General features: G+C 33.7%; 3 protein-coding genes and 1 pseudogene across 9 annotated transcripts in view; 1 reads left to right on the top strand and 3 right to left on the bottom strand.

The window, feature by feature from the left end:
* Positions 1 to 123: 123 nt before the first annotated feature.
* On the bottom strand, positions 124 to 609 carry LOC106883322 (uncharacterized). The gene has a single exon (XM_014934287.1). It carries the CDS (start codon positions 607 to 609, stop codon positions 124 to 126), a length of 486 nt encoding a protein of 161 aa, XP_014789773.1.
* A 183-nt stretch (positions 610 to 792) lies between these two features.
* Positions 793 to 13,331, bottom strand: LOC128250990 (uncharacterized). 5 transcript variants are annotated; one of them, XM_089343548.1, is made up of 4 exons: positions 11,331 to 13,331; positions 8,885 to 10,562; positions 4,620 to 5,318; positions 793 to 2,417 (listed from the first exon to the last, which is right to left on the bottom strand). In XM_089343548.1, exons 2-4 carry the CDS (start codon positions 10,140 to 10,142, stop codon positions 1,489 to 1,491), a joined length of 2,886 nt encoding a protein of 961 aa, XP_089199674.1. In that variant the 5' UTR covers positions 10,143 to 10,562; positions 11,331 to 13,331; the 3' UTR covers positions 793 to 1,488. The 5 variants fall into 5 exon arrangements, 4 of the variants coding, with proteins under 4 accessions (XP_089199674.1, XP_089199671.1, XP_089199673.1 ...); XM_089343545.1 differs by lacking the exons at positions 8,885 to 10,562; positions 11,331 to 13,331 and adding an exon at positions 6,690 to 7,412 and having other exon boundaries at positions 793 to 2,852; positions 3,859 to 5,656; XM_089343547.1 differs by lacking the exons at positions 8,885 to 10,562; positions 11,331 to 13,331 and adding an exon at positions 6,155 to 6,469 and having other exon boundaries at positions 793 to 2,852; positions 3,859 to 5,656.
* Positions 13,332 to 14,487: 1,156 nt separating this feature from the next.
* LOC106883324 (uncharacterized) overlaps positions 14,488 to 23,494 on the bottom strand; it is a 25,408-nt gene continuing 16,401 nt past the window's right edge. The window contains exons 1-2 of one of the 2 annotated variants that reach the window (XM_014934288.3): positions 18,158 to 19,372; positions 14,488 to 16,552 (exon numbers count right to left, since the gene is read on the bottom strand). In XM_014934288.3, coding sequence (XP_014789774.2) covers positions 14,750 to 16,126 — 1,377 coding nt within the window. In that variant the 5' untranslated portion in view covers positions 16,127 to 16,552; positions 18,158 to 19,372 and the 3' untranslated portion in view covers positions 14,488 to 14,749. Of the gene's footprint in view, positions 16,553 to 18,157; positions 19,373 to 23,494 lie in introns of those variants that run through there. The other variant, XM_052977274.2, reaches the window with a different exon arrangement.
* On the top strand, positions 19,984 to 23,093 carry LOC149130784 (uncharacterized; annotated as a pseudogene). Its single transcript, XR_016238661.1, has 2 exons — positions 19,984 to 20,183; positions 20,436 to 23,093. The product of XR_016238661.1 is annotated as an uncharacterized LOC149130784 (transcript).

Genomic DNA, 23,494 nt, shown 5'->3' with positions numbered 1-23,494 from the left:
CCTGATTGAATGGAACACCCCAGACGGTTCCAATGAGTTTAAAAAGTCGATAGGGTAATTGACAATGTCTTGGGGATCAGAGGTCCGGTCAATTGATTTGTAGATGCGCTCCTCACCCAGAATTCATCTTATGAGCTGGTTGTTGATAGCACTGACAGCTACGTTTTTGGGGGCCAGGATGGTTCTTTCACTGAGCCAATTGATGTCTCCATAGTTACTTTCCAGAATGGGGAACACTGTTTCCAAAAGATCAGAAGGGTTGTCCACTGTGTTGCACAGTTCAGAGACGGATATGTCGCCCCTATCATTCCTAGGGACCTTGCCTTCTCCAAAGACTAAAACGTCTTCAGCTAAAACTGCAGACGTGCTATCACCAAGCAAGTGCACATGCATGTTTCTGCTTAGGCTTAAGGTCTTAACTTGGGGCCACAACGTGGATGACTTAAGGCATGTGTGTACATCATCAGCCCGGCTCCCTTTAGGGGTGACAGGAAGGATTTGCCAGAAATCTCCTGAAAGCAATAGAGTTACACCACCCATAGAAGCTGTAGAATCCCTGATACCTTTCAGTGACCGGTTCAGTGCCTCAAGGGCACCCTTATTGGTCATTGTGCATTCGTCCCATACAATGAAACGGCACTGTCTAAGAACTTCAGCTTTCTCTGAATTTTTGCCAATGTTGCAAGTAGGAACCTGTTAATATATATACCTCTGTCTGTGTGTATGTGTGTAATATTTCTGTGGGAGGTTTGAATAATATTTTTTGCAGAATAATTACATAAGGAAAGTGAGAAAAGTTTGATATTATTTATTCAGAATTCCATGCGTGTCATTTCCTAATAGAAATTACAAACATTTAAATGTAGATAAGAAATGTAAAATATTTCCTTTAAGAAATTCTCCAGACATACATATGTATGTGTACTTTTGTCCAGATATCACGTGATGCTTGTAAATGGCCATAATGACCGTCATACAGATGCGATTCTTCATTTCCAGTCTTCTGTGTAAAATATGTCTCACCATGGAAAATATTTCCTTCCTTGGAAACAGTTGAGGATGGGTGACGGGAAAGGCATCCGACTGAAGAAAATCCCCATCAATGAATTCCATCTGATCCACAGAAGAATGGAAAAGTGAATTTTAAATGATGAGGATCATCATCATTATCGTAGTGATATGGTTCCTCTTCTGTATCAATGCATTTCTGTTTTAATAATTTATCATTTTCATAGATTGATTCAGCACAAATATCTTGAGGCATAGTTATATCATTCATATTAATATGACTGTAGAATTAATTCACCATTTTGAAAGAATGATTAAGGTTTAATATCATTCATGTGTTTTCCTTCCTCAGACAATGCTCTTTTGATTAGTTAATGGATGATCTGAGATGAAAGATTTCCTATAGATATCACATTCATATAGTTTCAATCATGTGTAGAGGTTTTCCTGAAGGAATGTTATACAACAAATGTCACTATGTTATGGATCCTTTGCATAACGAATGCACTTGTGTTTAATTAAGTGATGTTTTTGTGAGAATAATTTACTGCAGATATCACAATGATATGGTTTTACTCCAGTATGAATACGTTTGTGTATAGTTACAATACGCTTTTCAGAGAATGATTTACCACAGATATCACAGTGATATGGCTGCTCACCTGTATGAGTACGTTTGTGTCTAGTTAAGTTGCCTATCTGACTGAATGATTTACCACAGATATCACAGTGATATGGCTGCTCACCTGTATGAATACGTTTGTGTGTACCTAAGTTACCTGTGTGACTAAATGATTTGCCACAGATATCACAGTGATATGGTTTCTTCCCTGTATGAATACGTCTGTGTGTAGTTAAGTTACTACCAGTAGAGAATGATTTACCACAGATATCACAGTGATTTGGTTTCTCCCCTGTATGAGTTAGTTTGTGTGTAGTTAATCTACTGCCTGCAGAGAATGATTTACCACAGATATCACAGTGAAATGGTTTCTCCCCAGTATGAATGCATCTGTGTTTATATAAGCTACTGCCATCAGAAAAAGATTTCCCGCAGATATTGCAGGTACATGGTTTCTCCCCTGTATGAATACGCCTGTGTGTATTTAAGCTACTGCCAACAGAGAAAGATTTACCACAGATATTACAATGATATGGTTTCTCCCCCGTATGAACACGCTTGTGTGTAGTTAAGTTACTGCGAGCAGAGAATGATTTACCACACATATCACAGTGATATGGTTCCTCACCTGTATGAATACGTTTGTGTCTAGTTAAGTTACTGCCCTCAATGAATGATTTACCACAGATATCACATTGATATGGTCTCTCTCCTGTATGAATACATTTGTGTCTAGTTAATCTAGCGTTACTAGAGAATGATTTGCCACAGATATCACAGTGATATGATGATTTTGCAGCTTCTTTCGACATCTTTTCTGGAAAAATAAAATCAATCCTTCATTTTTTACCAATCAGGAGCCTTTCAAAAATATTTCTTCTTTTACCAAAATTTATGGATACTTTTCTTTTTTTTCATTTTCATACCAAACTTTTATATTTATAAATGTGCTAATTGTCAAAAATTTAGAAATGCTCCAAATAGTTTTGTAAAGTCATCAAGGTATATTTAAAAAGAGAAAATTATCTCTTCCACATTTCATAAAGTGATGTAAAGAAATGTTTTTTTGTCTCAGTGGAAATATTTTACTATAATTCAGCCATGTTTCATAGAAGCAGGGTTATACGTTTGTAGAATATCTCTCCAGGGTCTTTCAAACATGATACATATTGGTGATTCTTTAAAAGTAAAAAATACTTTTTTGCCAATTTTATGTGATTTTCTGAAAGAATAGAAAAATAAGATAAGACAAGTGCAAATTTATGACACTTCTATTTTGCTAAATTGTAGAAGCATTAAACTTATCCAATCTCACCATTTTAAAGAAGTTTATATCATAGAGTGAACACATGTATTATTATAACAACTCCTAGACACACACACACACACCAAAATACATGTCAGTGACACTAGATATCTGATGTTTTCATCTCAGTCTTCTATCGTATCAACACAGGTTTGGATATGGGCAGCTTAATGTCAATATTTTGTGGAGCATGAAGCACGAGGAATAGTCAGAAAAGAAACGAACATTTGATGACTGACTAGCACCATCATTGCTGTTATTTCTAGCATGTAGAGAGGCTGCTTCAAAGCCTATTTAATGCACAGATAGAAAAGACCTACGCATGCGTAATAACCGGATTTATTTAAAAACATCGTGGGTTGCTACAAAGAAACAGTGTTAATGCGCTCATGGTGGGTAATATTGATAAACATCGATACCCATTTGAACGAAAAACGAGGATGGTTTTTAATCAATGACGCTCAGCCATCGTTTTATATGTCGTGTCGATATTTTTTAAAATATATATTTACGAATTTTCGAGTAAAAGATTAAATAAACGGATTTTTATATTTATTTTTGGTTAAATTAGGTACTTTCAAGTGTTTCAATTCAAAGCCCATTCATTTCGTCTGTGTACGATATTGTCTTTTCGTTTCAGTATTTCAAGTGCACACGCATACTTTTACACATTCCCCATTTTTTTTTTTTTTTTACAAAAATTACATCGTAATTTTCCTGCAATTAACTTAATTGTGAAATTTACATGTCAGAAAGAAAGAGAAATGTTATCTAAACAAGGTCACAATGAAAGTATTAAAAGAACAGCCTTAGTTTCATATAATTTCGTCTTTGTTTAGTGAGATTATTGACATCGAAATAAGCAAATGTACGAAATATGACATATATACAATAGAAATGTTTCTATAAATATAATACTTACATAGTAATATATATGCGAAGAGAGAAAGAGAGAGAGTCAGCGAGGAAGATGTGATCATATGTTGAAGTAGTGAGAACTACTTCAGCATCTTCAGAGTGGACAATGACAACTTCAAGAGAATTTCTTCCTTTTCACAAGAAACGTTAATTCATATTTTTCAGGTCAACGTAATAAAAAAAAATGCTGTATCTGTTTCTTTAGACATTTAATTACCAATCGTGTATATATTTTTGATAGGGTTTTCTCTTAAATACCAGTTGTAAAGTGGAACTGATCAAGCAATAAAGATGCGTAAGAAATAACCAAAATTAGGAAGATTTAATTATGAGTGAAGGGAACTAACTCTAGTCTTTAAAGAATTACGGCTGTATTTTATATTTTTGATATTTTTTGAAAAACGTTTCTTCGATAATTCTTCCTCATAAATCACTATTATTGGGTGGGGCATCGTTTCCCATTCAAACTGCTCCAGCTTTTGGAATGTCGTCCTTGCTGTGTACTTGAGAATTAGTCTTATGAAAGGACACCTTTTGTCTTGAAACCAAAGATGGTTGTTTTCCGTGTAGCACAGGTGTCCCATGAATGGTTGAATGACCAAATTAAAGCTTCTCTCCTAGTTCCTCAACAGTTATGATGGGATTTTGTTCCACCAGGATTTGTATGAGATTTTCGTTGAGCTCTACAGATCTTCCAAGACAAGGCTCATCTTCTAGGCTGTAGTTTCTTTGATAGAATGAGTTGCCACTGATATCACAGGGAGGGTTTCTCCACTGCATGAATACGCTTGTGTCTAGTTAGGCAACTACTAACAGAAAATGATTTATCACAGATGTCACAGTGATATGGCTTCTCCCCTGTGTGAATCCTTGAGTGAGTAGTAAAATTACCTCTGTGATAGAATGACTCACCACAGATACTACAGTGATATGGTTTCTCCCCCGTATGAATACGTTTGTGTTGAGTTAAGCTACCATTTTCAGAGAAAGATTTACCACATAAATCACAGTGATATGGTTTCTCCCCTGTATGGATACGTTTGTGTCGATTTAAGCTACTGCCAACAGAGAATGATTCACCACAGATATCGCAGGGATAAGGTTTCTCTCCTGTATGAATACGTATGTGTCGAGTTAAATGACTGTCACTAGAGAATGAATTACCACAGATACTACAGTTATAAGGTTTCTCCCCCGTATGAATACGTTTGTGTCGAATGAAGTTACTGCCATCAGAGAATGATTTACCACAGATATCACAGGGATAAGGTCTTTCTCCTGTATGAATACGTTTGTGTTGAGTTAAGTGACCGTCATTAGAGAATGATTTACCACAGATATCACAGCTATATGGTTTCTTCCCTGTATGAAGCTGTTTGTGAGTAGCTAAGCTACCTTTTCGACTGAATGATTTACCACAGATATCACAGTGATATGGTTTCTCCCCTGTATGAATTTGTTTGTGTTGATTGAATTTACTTTCTTCTAAGAATGAGTCTTTGCAGATGTCACAGTCATATGAGGATTTTCCTAGTTCTTCTGACATCTCTCCAAGAAAAATAAAATCAATCCTTCAAGTTTTACACGTCAATATAGTATATTTAGACGAGAAAATTATCTAAGACACAGAGGTAAAGAAATGGTTCTTCTCTCAGATGAAATATTCCACAGTAATTCAGCAACGTTTTATAGAAGCAGGGTTATACGTTTGTAGAATATCTCTCCAGGGTCTTTCAAACATGATACATATTGGTGATTCTTTAAAAGTAAAACATTCTTTTTGGCCGATTTCATGTAATTATCTGAAAGAATATAAAAAATAATATAAGGCATAAAATATGTTTAAAAGATAGATATTCAGAAGTTCAAATTTACATTTCTGTTTTCATAAATTGTAGAAGTAATCCTTTATCTGAACTATTAAATTTATCCAATCTCTCTATTTTCAAGAAGTTTATATCATAGAGTAGACACACCCATTATAATAACACCTCCAGGACATTAAGTCTGTTATAGATACACACACGAATCTACATGTCAATGACACTAGATATCTGATGATTTCAGCCGAGTCTCCTATCGTAACACGGATTATAAAATAAAATTTAAAAAAATAGAAAAACAGTGGAAAGTTTTGGAATTAGGACGGGGGAGTTGATTTAAAATATTTCTTTTGTTCTTTCTTTTGCACAATCGGGCAAGATCGCCCATAATCGTATTAATTCCATTACGCAGAAGACAGAATCGAAAAAATTTGTAAAAATTAGAAAAAAAAAGTTGGGCGGGGTGCATGTGCTTACATCATAACTCCGCTATTTTCTTATGTTTTGACGACTAGTTTTTAATTAAAAGATTATATAAACGGATTTTTTATTGTTGGTCAAATTAGGTACTTTGTAGTGTTTCAATACAAAGCCGTTTCATTTCTTCTGTAGACGATGGTGCCCTTTCGTTTCAGTATTTCAAGTGCACACTCGTACTTTTACACATTCCCCATTTTTCCGTTACAAATTACATCGGAATGTTCTCGCATTTAATTCGTCAAATTTACATGTCAGAAACATAGAAAAAAATGTTATCTAAACAAGATAATGATCTGACGTTAACAAATATAGAAAATAATCACACGTGCGATGAAATATCTAAAAGAAAACAACATAATGAAAGTATTAAAATAACAGCCTTGCTTTCATATAATTTCGTGTTTGTTTGGGGAGATTCTTTCTTTTAACTTATTCAACACATTGAAACAAACAGATGTACATAATATAACACATATACAATAGAAATGCTTATATATATATATATATATATATATATATATATAATACTTACATAGTAATGCATATGCGAAGAGAGAGAGTGAACGAAGATGTGAGAATATGTTGAAGTAGTGAGAACGAAAGCCAGAGTGGACAATGACAGCTTCAAGAGGTTTTCTTCCTCTTTACAACAATTGTCAATTCATATTTTTCAGGTCAACATTAAAAAAAAAAGGGTGATCATTCGTTTTGAGTCGACAAATAAAAACAACTCTCCGTTAGTTTCCGTGAGCACGTGTTGTCTTGTCAATTGCGTGCTTGTTCTGTTTGACGTGTGGAAGAGGTTCGCTAATGGTTGCTTGTTATTGTGTGTGTGGTATATATATATATACACACATATATATATATATAACAAAAACAATGTTGCATTTAAATATTTATTTTTACCAGCTTCATGTGTGCATGTAAAATCTCGTTTTCTTCTTCGCAGAAAGCAATGGGGGCGGGGTGATGATGAGAGGCCTTCGGAAAATTCACACAATCCGAGTTTTTCCCTCATAACTTTTAGGAAAATGGGGTTGGGGGGTTGGATGAAATTTTATATAAATACCTTTCAAACGTCATAGATTACAATTATAAAGAAATTTATGGGTAAAATATTTTCCAAGGGGGTGGGGTGAAACGAATTAGAACAAAAATAGAAGAATTTGAAAAGTGACAACCAAATAGAAAGAGCCATCATACCCCGCTCCCTATATTCCTTATAGTCTTTCTTAATTGATATAATTTTTATGTATATTTTTTATATTCATCCACCAGGTGCATTCTTAATTAATTTTTTTTTTTTTGCTCCGTATCTTTTGAAAACTTATGTCTTTACTAATTTTACGAATACATATATAATCTTTCAGCTGTTTATCCAATATCCATGGGAAAAGAGGAACGAAAAACAAAACAAAAAAAAAGATAAAATTAAAACAAACATCCATTGAATACCAAACACTTCAATTGGTCACAAACCACAAGGTACGACAAACCCTACTGAAGCAAGGCAACAAGCTCATGGCATTACCACGGGCAAAAGCGAGGCCAAGACATTGGAATTAATATTGTTTTCAAATTTTGGCACAAGGCCAGCAATTCCACAGGAGGTGTTGAGTTGATTAGCCTAAACTATGGATTCACAAGAATCCAAAGTGCTAAACAGGTACTTATTTTCATCACCCCCCCCCACCTCCCATTGGATGAAAGACAAAGTCTACCTTGGTGAAATTTAAATGCAAATGTCATGTCAGGAGAACCACAGCCAAGAATTTTGCCTGATGTGCTAACGATCCTGCCAGTTCGCCACCTTAGCTTATCATTAATTACTTGTGGAACCCAAATAAATCACCCATCTGCTATAATCATGTTCCTAACTCTCTTCTATACCACTAGTTTTAATTAACTTTTTAAACCATGTAATAAACATTACATTCCTCCTAATACATGTCATGCACACTTCTCTTTCTGCCTCAATCTTCGCCTTATGCTCTTCTCTCTCTCTCTCTTTTCCTCTAATCAAATGAAATTGTTACAGACAGGCTAAGTAACGTAATGACAAGCAGAATTATTATAAGATCACCTTTCTCTACTTCTCACTCACTTTTCTTCATTCTTCCCTCCTTTCCTCTATTACTCCACTTCTCTAACTAACAAAAGCATAACAGCTGAACAAACAAACTGTTTATTACATATAGATGTATATTAGTTTTGTGTGAGGTTTGGATAATATTTTTTACAGAGTAATTACATAACAAATAAGGAAACTGGAAAAAAAGTTTGATATTATTTATTCAGCATTACATGTGTTTCATTTCCTAATAGGAATTACAAACTTTTAGATGTAGAGAAAATATTAAAATTTCATTTTCATAGATTGGTTCAACACAAATATCAAGAACATTGACAGAAGAGGGAAATATTACATCTTTCACATTAATATCACAGTGATATGATTTCCCTCCTCTGTCAATGCTCTTTTGATTAATTAATGGATCATTTCAAATGAAAGATTTACTATAGATATTACATTCATATAGTTTCTATCTTCTGTGGATGTGTTTATGAGATACGAGCTTGTCCTTTTGAGATGTTATAAACAAATATCAGTGTTATGGATCCACTTCATAAGGAATGCATTTGTGTTTAAGTAAGCAAGGATTTTGTGAGAATGATTTACCACAAATCACAGTGATTAGGATTTTTTTACAGAATGAATATGCTTATGTCTAGTTAAATGCCGACTTTCAGAGAATGATTTATTACAGATATCACAGTGATATGGTTTCTCTCCTGAATGAATACGTTTATGGGTAGTTAAGCTACTGTTTTGAGAGAATGATGCACCACAGATATCACAGCGATATGGTTTCTCCCCTGTATGAATACGTTTGTGAGTAGTTAAGCTACTGCTTTCAGAGAATGATCTACCACAGATATCACAGTGATATGGTTTCTCCCCTGTATGAATACGTTTGTGTTTAGTTAAGCTACTGCCATCAGAGAATGATTTACCACAGATATCACAGCGATATGGTTTTTCTCCTGTATGAATACGTTTATGTTTAGTTAAGCTACTGTCATCAGAAAATGATTTACCACAGATATCGCAGCGATATGGTTTCTCCCCTGTATGAATACGTCTGTGTTTATTTAAGTTAGTGCCAAGAGAGAATGATTTACCACAGATATCACAGTGATATGGTTTGTCACCTGTATGAATATGTTTGTGTTTAGTTAAGGTACTTCCAGAAGAGAATGATTTACCACAGATATCGCAGTGATATGGTTTCTCACCTGTATGAATACGTTTGTGTTCAATTAAGTCACTTCCAGAAGAGAATGATTTACCACAGATATCACAGTAATATGGTTTCTCACCTGTATGAATACGTTTGTGTTTAGTTAAGTTATTGCCAACAGAGAATGATCTACCACAGATATGACACTGATATGGTTTCTCACCTGTATGAATACGTGTATGTCGAATTAAATGACTGTGATGAGAGAATGATGTACCACAGATATCACAAGGATACGGTTTCTCCCCTGTATGAATCCGTTTATGAGTAGTTAAGTTACTTCTTTCATAGAATAATTTACCACAGATATCACAATCATATGGTTTCTCTCCTGTATGAATACGTTGGTGTTTAGTTAAAGTACTGCCAACAGAGAATGATTTACCACAGATATCACAGGAATATGGTTTCTCACCTGTATGAATGCGTTTGTGCTGAGTTAAGGTACTGTTCTGAGAGAATGATTTACCACAGATATCACAGTGATAGGGTTTCTCCCCTGTATGAATACGTTTGTGTTGATTTAAACTTGTCCTGTCAGACAATGATTTACCACAGATATCACAGGGATATGGTTCTTCACTTGTATGAATCTCTTGGTTTTTATTGGATTTACGTTTTTCTAGGAATGACTCTTTGCAGATGTCACAGTCATGTGATGATTTTCCTAATTCTTCCAACATCTCTTTAAGAAAAATAAAGCCAATCCTTCAAATTTTATACGTGAATAACTTTTCAAAAATGTCTCTCCTCTCACCAAAATATATCAATATTTTTCTTCTCTTTACTTTTATAGTTTATTCCAAACAGATATCACTTTTCTTCTAAATGTGATCTTAATCAATATTTAGAAATGTTGCAAATACTTTTGTAAATTCATCAAAGTATACTTAAAACAGAAAATTGTCTCTTGCACATTTCAGACACTAAAGGAAAGAAATGCTTTCTCTCTCAGAGGAAATATTTCACAGTAATTCAGCAACGTTTTATAGAAGCAGGGTTATACGTTTGTAGAATATCTTTGCAGAGTCTTTCAAGTATGATACATATTGAAGATTCTTTAAAAGTAAAAAAATACTTTTTAGCCAATTTCATGTGATTATCTGAAAGAATAGAAAAATAATATAAGGCATAAAATATGTTTAAAAGGTAGATATTCAAAAGTGCAAATTTACGACGAATGTATTTATGTGGAAAAAGATCTCGAAAACCCTCAGTGACCGAGAAACTAGGACGGTATCAGGTGGTCGTGGGATGTGCGAAAAATAACAGCTAAATAGCTCGTAGTTTGTTTTTTTTTTGCATGACCGAATGAATTCTCGTACGCAAAAATTTCTGAAAGTTCCCCAAAATAAAAAAATGTGACGATATTAGGTGCTTAAAGCAGCACTCCACAAAGAAAAAAACGATATTAATTCTAACTTTTAATGTTGCAGAAGAACAACCAGAAATATAGACTTCTTGTTTCACATAAAAGCCGTTCCATTTCCTCTCTATACGGATATTCGCTTTCGTTTCAGTATTTCAGGTGCACACTCGTATTTTTATACATTCCCCATTTCTTATGAATTACATCGTAATTTTCTCGCATTTAACGAAATTGTCAAATTTACACGTCAGAAAGAAAGAGAAATATTATCTAAGCAAGATATAGATCCGAAGTTAACAAATATAGGAAATAACCAAAAGTGCAATGAAATGTCTAAAAGAAAACGACAACGCAATGAAAGTATTAAAAGAACAGCCTTACTTTCATGTAATCTCGTCTTTGTTTAGTGAGATTCTTTCTATTAAATTACCCAACAAATCGAAACAAATAAATGTAAATAATACGACACATATATAAAGGAAATGTTTAAATAAATACTTACATAGTAATAGATATGGAGAGAAAGAGTCAACGAGGAATATGTTGCAGTATTGAGAATGTAAGTCAGACTGGACAATGACAGCTTCAAATAGAACTTCTAGATTTTTACAACAAACATTGATTTATATTTTTCAGGTCAACATGAAACATGCCGTATCTTTTTCTTCAGGCAGTTAATTACCAATCATGTATATATTTAATAGGGTTTTCTCTTAAATATCAGTTGTAAAGTGGAACTGATCAAGCAGTGCAGGTGCGTAACAAGAACAAGAAATGAGGAAGAGATTTTACAATCAACAAGGGGAACTAACTCTATTCTTTAATTAATTGCGGCTGTATTTTTATAAATTTAATAGTTTTTGAAAGAGATTTCTTGAATATTCTACTTCCTCACTTTTATTGTTATTATCATCAACCCTATTTTTCTAGTTTTCTCATAAACAGAAAAAATTACATTTTAAGATTTACATGGAGACAATTTCTTATCTAGAAAACGAGATGTGTATACTAAAAAAATTACCTTATATGTAAAAGATAGGGGCCACAATTTAATGTATAACATGGCTCACCCTGAAAAGCGCCTCATTGGTAACTTGTAAGCGAAGGCGATGGGTCAGAGCCAATACACATTTCAATTTGTAAAGGCGGCGAGCTGCCAGAGTGGTTAGCACGCCGGGCGAAATGCTTAGCGGTATTTCGTCTGCCGCTACGTTCTGAGTTCAAATTCCGCCGAGGTCGACTTTGCCTTTCATCCTTTCGGGGTCGATTAAATAAGTACCAGTTACGCACTGGAGTCGATATAATCGACTTAATCCCTTTGTCTGTCCCCTCTATGTTTAGCCCCTTGTGGGCAATAAAGAAATAAGAATCGTTAGCACGCTGGGCGATATGCTTCGCAGCATTTCGTCTGCCGTTACGGGATCTATTTCAAAACGGGGGCACCAGTATTTTCTTAACGAAACACTTTGAAACTTGGGACACTGGTAGAATGTGTCATATAAAACATCTTTTACTCTTAGTCTTCTTAACAAAAAAACGTACATCGCAAGTTATTCCATGTTAAAGTTGTCGTATTTCTGTAATTTCAACCAATCACTGACGTCTATTCAGCTGGATAGAGTTACTGCTGGGCGGTCATAAAAATGTTATTCCCTGTGACATATTTCATCCGGTTTAATCGTAATTTATACGCATATATTGTTTATATAATAAATTACGCTGTGCGTATCTATGTGTGTAACAATTTTAGAGTTCGGATTCTAGAGTTAGGGTTAGTTTTAGGGTTAGGGTTAACAGTCTAGTTAGGGTTAAGGTTAGGGGATTAATACGATATACACCGTTACAGCGCTAACTGTTTTCAACTGAATAGACGTCAGTGATTAGTAGAAATTATCGAAATAAGACAATTTTTTACATGAAATAAATTCGAATACAAAAATATTTTTCTGTTCTATAACACAAAATAGATAAGTATACGAAGTTTGAAAGTCTTTCGGTACCAAAAACACTACATAAAACATTAATGAAAACTGGTGCCACCGTTTTGAAATAGATCCCCGTTACGTTCTGAGTTCAAATTCCGTCGAAGTAAAAAAAAAAAAAAACATTACTTTTCACTATGTATTCACCATCACAACGAGGAAAATGGGAGAATATGCTGAAGTAGTGAGAACTCAAGTCAGCTTCAAGAGAATTTCTTCCTCTTTACAACAAACGTTAACTCATATTTTTCAAGTCAACAAAATGAAAAATGCTGTATCTGATTCTTCAGACAGTTAATTACCAATCATGTATATATTTGATTGGATTTTCTCTTAAATATCAGTTGTCAAGTGGAACTGATCAAGCAATTAAGATGCGAGATAAACAAAATTAGGAAACGTTAAGTGAACGAGGGGAAGTAACTCTATTCTTTAAATAATTGCGGCTGCACGTGGTGGAAATTTGCAAGTGTAGTAAAAATTTGAATATATGAGGTATTCTTATAATTTTCCACGTTGAATTCCAGGATCTCTTACATATATAAATACGTATTTATATATATATATATATATATATATATATACGTATTTATATATATATATATACGTATTTATATATATATATATATATATATACGTATTTATATATATATATATACGTATTTATATATATATATATATACGTATTTATATATATATATATACGTATTTATATATATATATATACGTATTTATATATATATATATATATATATATATATATATATATATATATATATATACGTATTTATATATATATATATATATATATATATATATACGTATTTATATATATATATATATATATATATATATATACGTATTTATATATATATATATATATATATATATATATATATATACGTATTTATATATATATATATATATATATATATATATATATATACGTATTTATATATATATATATACGTATTTATATATATATATATACGTATTTATATATATATATATATATATATATATATATATTATATATATATATATATATACGTATTTATATATATATATATATGATACCATACTATATTCTGGTGCCTAAACATAAGTACCATATTCAATTTTGAATCTAAATCTCTCTCTCACTCTCTCTATATATAGGTATGTATTATTTGGGTTGAGTCAGCCTCTTGTTACTCTGAGTTTCATCTGCCAGTGCACAGGCTCCTCAGGCAAGCTATGAGTCATGACACACCAGAAGATACTGTGGTCCTACAGGTGAGACTCACCGTAGCAACAAATTGATATGACCAAAATAAAAAAATAAATAGATCTCTACTATATTTATTAGAACTCATTTTACTAAAAGTCAATACTTAATGAATATATTTAGCAGACTGAGTGAAAAGATTTTCCAGATTTTTCACTGACTTTTGACAATTTGTATCAATTGATGGTGCATCATATATATTAAGAACGAACTAGTCAGAATTTTGGATAATTCTCTATTAGCACTTTCAGTTGTACAAACTCTGCAAGACATAAATGTACAGGAAATTTCTGCCTTTAATATAAATTGAAAAAAAGAATGTTCTTCTGTTTATTCAACAATTAGACATCAGTAAATGTAATTATAATTGGCAGAAATTCAAGAAATTCAGAGTATTTGACAACAAAAGGTTTGTATAGAAAAATTACATTTTTATTATAGATCCTCACCTTAGAAAGACCACAATTGCTTTGACTGCCTCAACACACATATATATATATATATATATATATATATACACACACATCTACACATATGTATGGGATGCAAAATTCCTCTCTTCAGGAAAAGTTAGATGCAACAGATATGAATATGATATCGCAGTTGTATAGTCTCTCTCTTGTATAAATAAATTCGTTTTCAGTGAAGCTAATCTGAACAGAGAATGATTAACTAACATGGCTTCTCTCCAGTATGAATACGTTTGTGTCTAGTTAAACTACATCCATAAGAAAACGATTTCCCACAGATATCACAATAATGTACTTCCTCACCTGTATGGGTACGTTTGTGAGTGGTTAAACTACATCCAAAAGAGAATGATTTACCACAGATGTCACAATGATACGGTTTCTCCCCTGTATGAACACGTTTGTGAGAAGTTACCTTACTTCTAACAGCAAATGATTTACCACAGATATCACAGTGATATGGTTTCTCTCCTGTATGAGTGCGTTTGTGTATAGCTAAGTGTTGATTTTGAGAGAATGACTTACCACAGATATCACAGTGATATGGTTTTTGCCCTGTGTGAATACGTCTGTGTAGAGTTAACTGGTAACTTTGAGAGAATGAATTACCACAAATATCACAGTAATATGGCTTCTCACCTGTATGAGTGCGTTTATGGGTAGTTAAATTCTTATTTTGAGAGAATGACTTACCACAGATATCACAGTGGTATGGCTTTTCTCCTGTATGAATGCGTTTATGACTGACTAATTGTGAATTTTTATAGAATGATTTACCACAGATATCACAGTGATGTGGTTTCTCACCTGTATGAATATATTTGTGTTGAGTTAAACTACTGCCAACAGAGAATGATTTACCACAGATGTCACAATGATACGGTTTCTCCCCTGTATGAATACGTTTGTGAGTAGTTATGTCAGTTTTCTGAGAGAATGCTTTACCACAGATATCACAATGAAATGGTTTCTCCCCTGTATGAATGCGTTTGTGAGTGGTTACCTTATGTCTTTCAGAAAATGCTTTACCACAGATATCACAATGAAATGGTTTCTCACCAGTATGAATGCGTTTGTGAGTAGTTAAGGTACTCACAGCAGAGAATGATTTACCACAGATATCACATTGGTATAGTTTTATTCCTGTATGGATACGCTTGTGTGCAATTACAGTGCTCATAGCAGCAAATGTTACACCACAGATGTCACAACGATTTGGTTTTTCTCCTGTATGAGTACGTCTGTGTTCAGTTAATTGGTGATTTCGAGAGAATGACTTACTGCAGATATCACACTGATATGGTTTCTCTCCTGTATGAATGCGTTTGTGAGCAGTTAAATTATCTCTTTGAGAGAATGATTTATTACAGACATCACACTCATATGGTTTCTCTCCAGTATGAATACGATTGTGTCTAGTTAAATTTCTTTTGTAAGAGAATGATTTACCACAGATATAACAATGATGTTGTTTTTCTCCTCTATGAATTTGTTTATGTAGATTGAGTTTACCTTCTTCTGAGAATGACTTTGTGCTGATGCCACAGTCATGTGATGATTTTCCTAATTCTTCTGACATCTCTTCAGGAAAAATCAATCCTTCAAGTTGTACACTTCAATAACTTTTCAAAAATATTTCTTTTCTCACCAAAATATATGCATATTGTTATTTTTGTTTTTATAGTTTATTCCAAACAAATATCACTTTTGTTATACTTTTTTCTAAATGTGATCATTGTCAATATTTAGAAATGTTGCAAATACTTTTGATAATTCATCAAAGTATGTTTAAAAGAGAAAATTATCTCTTCTTCATTTCAGACACAGAAGTAAAAAAATTCCTTGTTTTTCTCTCAGACGAAATATTTTACTGTAATTCAGCCATGTTTTATAGAAGCCTGGTTATATGTTTGTAGAACATCTTTGCAGAGTCTTTCAAACATGATACATATTGGTGATTCTTTAAAAGTAAAAAAATACTTTTTAGCCAATTTTATGTGATTTTCTGAAAGAATAGAAAAATAAGATATAACACATGTTTAAAAGGTAGATATTCAAAAATGTATATTCACAACCTCTATTTGAACTATTAAACTTATCCAATATCTGTATTTCCAAGAAGTTTATATAATAGAGTAGAAACATCTATAACAACTCATGGATACATATAAGTCTGTCACACAGACACACTAATATTATCCATGTTAATGGCACTACATCTTCATCATCGTCATCGTCGTTTAAAGTCCTCTTTCCATGCTAGCATGGGTTAGACGATTTGACTGAGGACTGGTGAAACCAGATGGCTACACCAGGCTCCAATCTGATTTGGCAAAGTTTCTACAGCTGGATGTCCTTCCTAACGCCAACCACACCGAGAGTGTAGTGGGTGCTTTTACGTGCCACCGGCACGAGGGCCAGTCAGGTGGTACTGGCAATGGCCATGCTCAAATATGTTCACATCTGTGTTCTATCTTATCAACACAGCTTTGTTTGGTAACACAAATGTCACCCCTCCTCTGCCTCTTTCTGTACATTCATAAATATACAACAAATATATACACAGAGGCAGCTTAAAGTCGATACCTTGTGGAGCATGAAACATGAAGAAAAGGTACTACTAAAGCAGCGTGGTCCCGAACTCGCAGTCGCGCAGTTGCGCGTCCGCGCTAGCTAGTCGTGAGTGGTCGATCCTACAAAAAGTGAGCGTGTGTGCAAATGAATACGTGTTTAGGGATAGGGTTAGGGTTAGGATCGACCACTCACGACTAGCTAGCGCGGACTGCGCATTCGGGACCACGCTGCTTTAGTAGTACCTGAAGAAAAGTTAGTAAAGAATTTAATGTCGATGTCTGACTATCAGCATCAGAATCTTTCGCGGAGACTTTCTGATGTTCGAGGAAAAATTGTTGACATAGAGAATTAAATTAGTGACGATCCTCCTCTCAACTTTGATGGTATAGACATAACTGAAAGTAATTCCACCCTCCTTCTTATTTTACTTAAATCTTTAATATTTTATAGCAATATACATACTTCTAAAATTGAAATATTCAGGGTATTATAATCTTTTGATTTCCTTTCGAAAAAAAAATAAGCGAGATATTGTTTACTTCAGGGAGTGAAAAAAACATTCATATCAAAAGAACTTTTATCATGAAGAGAGAAAGCCTAAGTAATTTCTGAGAAATTAGCAAAATACTGTATCAATTGGAAGTTGTAACGATGCAAAGAACCACCGGAAATAAAGACTCCCTGCTTCCAATAAATGCCGTTCCATTTCGTTTCAGTTTTTTAAGTAAACAATCATATTTTTATACATTCCCCATTTTCTTATACAAATTACATCGTAATTTTCTCACATTCAACTAAACTGTCAAATTTACTTGTCAGAAATAAAGAGAAATGTTGTGTAGACAAGGTATTGATCTGACGTTATCAAAAACAAGAAAACGACAACAATGAAAGTATTAAAAGAACAGCCTTGCTTTCATATAATTTCGTCTTTGTTTAGTGAGATTCTTTCTTTTAACTTACTCAACACATCGAATCAGATGCATTTAATAATACACGTATATAATAGAAATGTTTATACAAATATAATACTTACATATTAACATAACAAGAGAGAGAGAGAGAGTCACAGTGGACAGTGACAACTTCAAGAGAATTTCTAGATTTCTATAGCAAACAGCGATTTGTATTTTTCAGGTCAACACAATTAATGCTGCATCTATTTCTTTACACATTTAATTACCAATCATGTATAATTAATTGAGTTTTCTTTTAAATATCAGTTGTAAAGTGGAAATGATCAAATAACATTGATGTAGATGATGCCAATAAACACACCTGATTGGTAAAATTTAGCAATTAACTGACAAGGGAACTAACTCTTCAACATGATAAAGACTGATGTCTGTCCGTTTATTCAATAACTTTATAGTTTTATACTTATAATTTTCATCCCGATATAAGCCATATAAAATGCTTGGCTGTTACACATTCTTTCAAGGCACCATTTCATGTATGTGCTATGACATTAGATACGGAATGGTACTGAAAACAATTCTAACAAGAGCACTCAGAGAGCGCAAACCTCCGCCAGAGCTTTTGACGGTTTTATAGATATTTCAATATTATGATGCTATGATGCGAGGTGTTTGCATTATTTTTTCCAACGCCTGTATATGTGTTATACTTATACATTATGTGGTCGATATTTTCAACCGAGAAGTTACATTCGTATATTATTCTTGAAATGATTCAGTTCTGTGTATATACATACTGATCTATCAGACTTTCAAAGGGGTCAAATTGTTGGTGCTCGTATAGCAGGCGCTAGCGTAACGAAAACAGGCAAAATGTTTGGTGATTCAAGAAGTACTGTTTCGAGAGTAATGACAGCTTTTGAGAAAGAGGGAAAAACTTCCTCGTCGAAACAAAACTCCGGAAGAAAACCAAAACTTTCAGATAGGGTCCGTCAGACTCTTACGCGGATTGTTAGAAAGGATCACAAAATCCGACATGTATTAATCGTTTCTCTCATTGCTTTGATAATGTCATTTTCTATCATAAATAAACCTCCGCTATTTTTGACGACACGTCTACACTAGTATAAAACATTAAGTAATGCCAGACTGATGTTGAAAATAGAGTCAGCTCCCCTAGTCAGTTAATTGTTAAACCTTCCCAATTCTGTTTATTTCCTGTTGTTGCTTCGTACACGTCTGTCCTGCTCGATCGGCTCCACTTTATAACTGATAGTTAAGTGAAAACCCAATTAAATATACATGGTTGGTAATTAACTGTGTAAAGAAATAGAAACAGCATTCTTTTCTTTATATTGATCTGAAAAATATGAATCAAATCTAGAAATTCTGTTGAAGCTGTTATTTGTCCACAAGACTTAGATTCTCACTACTTCAATATATTGTCACATCTTCCTCGTTGACTGGCTTTACGCATATATATTTCGATGTAAGTATTGTATTTATATAAATATTTTTAGTGGATATGTGTCATATTACGTACATCTATTTGTTTCGATGTGTTCAATAAGTTAAAAGAATTTCATTAAACAAAGACGAAATTATATTGTTATTTTAATTATGTTGTTTTTGTTTTTAGACATTCCATTGCAGTTTTGGTTATTTCTGTTATGTCTTATATTCTTAACGTCAGATCAATACTATGTTCAAACAAAATTTCTCTTTATCTCTGACATGTAAATTCGGTAATTTAGTTAAATGTTTGGTAACGTATAAAAATACGAGCGTGTATTTGAAGTACTGAAACGAAAAGGAAATAACACCTACTGAAGAAATGGAACATTTATTTGAAATAGTGGAACTATTTATTGCTGTTGGTTCCTCTGCATCATTACAACTTGCAGTTAATATCTTTTTCTTTAATGTTATTTTAAATTAATTACATTAGTTATTCTTTTCTCCCTCCTCTCTTCGTGTTACGTCTACTTTTAATATGAATGTATTTTTCATTCTTGGACGTAGACAATATTTCGTTTTCGTTTCGAAACAATAACGATGAAAAATATCAGTCATAAGATGTAATGATTTTAAAGAAATAAAAGACATGCGCGCAGATACTCTAATTTTAAAAGTGTAAATATTAAGGTGATAAAAAATTTAAGTAAAATAACAACGTTTAGAGAAATATCTTCACTAATTTAATTATCCACATTAACCAATGCAGGTCGTAGTCGACTTACGACCGATCGACTTTACGACGATTGACGTGCCAGCTCCCGTCAGCAATAATAAATAATCCTGTTGAACTCTAATGGATTTAATGTCATAAATTAATACTTTTGAATATCTAACTCTTAAACATATTCTATGTCTTATATTATTTTTCTATTCTTTCAGAAAATCACATGAAATTGGCTAAAGAGTATTTTTTACTTTTAAAGAATCACCAATATGTATCATGTTCGAAAGACTCTGCAAAGATATTCTACAAACGTATAACCCGGCTTCTATGAAACACTGCTGAATTACTGTAAAATATTCCCTCTGAGAGAAGAACCATTTCTTTACCTCTGTGTCTGAGATAATTTTCTCTTGTAAATATACTTTCATGAATTTACAAAGAGTATTTGCAACATTTCTAAACATTGACAAACATCACATTTAGAAGAAATATAAGAGAAGTGATATTTGTTTGGAATAAAGTATAAAGACGAAAAATATCCATATATTTTGGTGAGAGAAGAATTATTTTTGAAAAGTTATTGAAGGATTGATTTTATTTTTCCTGGAGAGATGTCGGAAGAATTAGGAAAATCATTACATGACTATGACATCTGCAAAGCATCATTTTCAAACGAAGGCAAACTCAACCAACACAAACGCTTTCATAGAGGAGAGAAACAACATCACTGTGATACGTGTGGTAAATCCTTCTATCAAAATTCAGATTTAGTGAGTCACAAACGGATTCACACAGGTGAGAAACCATATCACTGTGACATCTGTGGAAAATCATTCTCTCTTGGAGGCAGTTTAATTAAACACGTGCGAATTCATACAGGAGAGAAACCATATCACTGTGATATCTGTGGGCAATCATTCTCTCGAAGAGATAAGTTGAATATACACAAATATATTCATACAGGAGAGAAACCATATCATTGTGATACTTGTGGTAAATCATTCACTCAAAATAGGGATTTAACTACTCATGTACGCATTCATACTGGGGAGAAACCATATCATTGTGATATCTGTGGTAAATCATTCTCTACAGGGAGTACCGTAACTAAACACAAACGCACACATACAGGAGAAAAACCGTATCACTGTGATATCTGTGGTAAATCATTCTCTGCTACAAGTAACTTAACTACTCACAAACTTATTCACTCAGGAGAGAAACCATATCACTGTGATGTCTGTGGTAAATCATTCTCTGCTGCGTCTAGCTTAACTACTCACAAACGTATTCATACAGGGGAGAAACCATTTTATTGTGATATCTGTAGTAAATCATTCTCTGATGGAAGTAGGTTAACTTGACACAAACGCCTTCACACAGGGGAGAAACCACATCACTGTGATATCTGTGGTAAATCATTCTATGAAAATCGATGTTTAGTTAGTCACAAACGCGTTCATACAGGAGAGAAGCCGTATCAGTGTGATATTTGTAGTAAATCATTGTCTAACCGAGATAGCTTGGCTATTCACAAGCGTATTCATACAGGGGAGAAACCTTATCTGTGTGATACCTGTGGTAAATCATTTGCTCGAAATAATGAATTTGCTATCCACAAACGCTTACACACAGGAGAGAAACCATATTGTGATATTTGTGGTAAATCATTCTCTAGAAAATATCACTTAACTGTTCATAAACGTATTCATTCAGCAGAGAAGCCACATCGCTGTAATGTCTGTGGGAAATCCTTCTCAGTTGGGAGCAGCTTAACTAAACACAAACGTATTCATGCAAGAGAGAAATCTGAAATCACTCCTAAATAATTCTTTCAAAATGATGAATGAACAATGAGTTAACTGTCACATTGATGTGAAAGATAAAACCATGGCGTTAGGAAGGGCATCCAGCTGTAGAAACTCTGCCAAATCAGATTGGAGCTTGGTGTTGCCATCCGGTTGCACCAGTCCTCAGTCAAATCGTCCAACCCATGCTAGCATGGAAAGCAGACGTTAAACGATGATGATGATCATCATCATCATTCTCTCCAAGTGCTCAGTTGTTGCAACACTAAGGCATTCAAACAGAAAAGGATCTAATTCACTACAATCATCATCAGCATCACCATTATTTTATGTCTAAGAGCACCGTCCGAGCCTGATCGTTGCCAGAGCTCTAGCTGTCTGGCCTGCGTGCCGGGGGCACGTAAATAGCACCATTTGGGCGTGATCTTTCGTGCTTGTATGGGTCATAGAAAATTCTATACAGCATATCTTCTGTGTCCACACGCCTCTTTTTTCATTGACCCATACCAGTTTCCAAGCAAGGTCATATTTTTGCATGAGTAGTTGTGTTTTTCAGGGAAGGCTGGAAACGAACAACCTCGCTTGTATGTCCATAAGTGGAGTAAAAACAAAAGGACAAAGAAAAATGGTGGAATGCAGGAATGTGTTTGGTGGGGTCAAACCCATTCCATGTCTGTTCATTTTTTGCTTCTCATTTCTCATCCGAAATTATAATATATTTATTCATGTAATATCATTTGTTAAGTCCCCAACCCCATTTGTCCCTTGTATTGTCCTGAAGCGATGTTGGAAGAATTAGGAAAATCATCATATGAGTGTGACATCTGCAAAAAGTCATTCTCAGAACAAGGTAAACTCAGTCAATACAAGCGTATTCATACAGAAGGGAAGTATATCAGCAGGGCTGCATTAAGGCCCAGAGAGGCCCTAAGCACTTAAAAGGTTTTGGTGCCTTCAAGTATACATAAACAGTTCAAAATGTAAACAAAAATAATTCAAAATGCAAACAACAATAAATCATGAAATAAATTTTCATTTTTCAAAATGAAACAAAAAGATGGAAAATAATGTTTATTTTTGTATGCTTCCATTTTATTTATATTTACTCTTTTACTTGTTTCAGTGTCACAAATGCATTCATACTGGAGAGAGACAGTATCTCTGTGATATCTGTAGTAAATTGTTCTCTTACAGATATCAATTAACTAGCCACAAACACATACAGAGAAGAAACCATTTCCCTGTGATATCTGTGGTAAATCCTTTTCTGGCTGTTTATTTATTATCTACCTTACTCAGAACCTGCTATTAGCATGGTTCTGGAGCCTATCAAGTGCAGTACAATTGCTGCAATGTATGTTCCTACAGCCTTGAGACTCATAGCATACTCAGTCAGGTGCAGTTGTATATACAACTGGAATAATAATCTGTCTGTACTTCAGTATGTTGGTATTTGTTACTCTGAT

Source organism: Octopus bimaculoides, chromosome 27, assembly GCF_046866305.1.
Source record: "Octopus bimaculoides isolate indiv1 chromosome 27, ASM4686630v1, whole genome shotgun sequence".
Lineage (NCBI taxonomy): Eukaryota > Metazoa > Mollusca > Cephalopoda > Octopoda > Octopodidae > Octopus > Octopus bimaculoides.
This window is presented reverse-complemented; position numbering and strand designations above follow the sequence as displayed.

What these genes read in the sequence shown, in the direction of transcription:
- LOC106883322 (XM_014934287.1), bottom strand. Translation starts at nt 609, where the DNA reads ATGACCAATAAGGGTGCCCTTGAGGCACTGAACCGGTCACTGAAAGGT.
- LOC128250990 (XM_089343548.1), bottom strand. Translation starts at nt 10,142, where the DNA reads ATGTTGGAAGAATTAGGAAAATCATCACATGACTGTGACATCTGCAAA. An exon ending in AAGTCGGCATTTAACTAGAC is followed by an intron (nt 5,319 to 8,884) that starts ATAAGCATATTC and finishes AATTCAATCAAC; the next exon opens with ACAAACAAATTCATACAGGG. An exon ending in TATTCATGCAGTGGAGAAAC is followed by an intron (nt 2,418 to 4,619) that starts CCTCCCTGTGAT and finishes CTGCAAAATCAT; the next exon opens with CATATCACTGTGATATCTGT.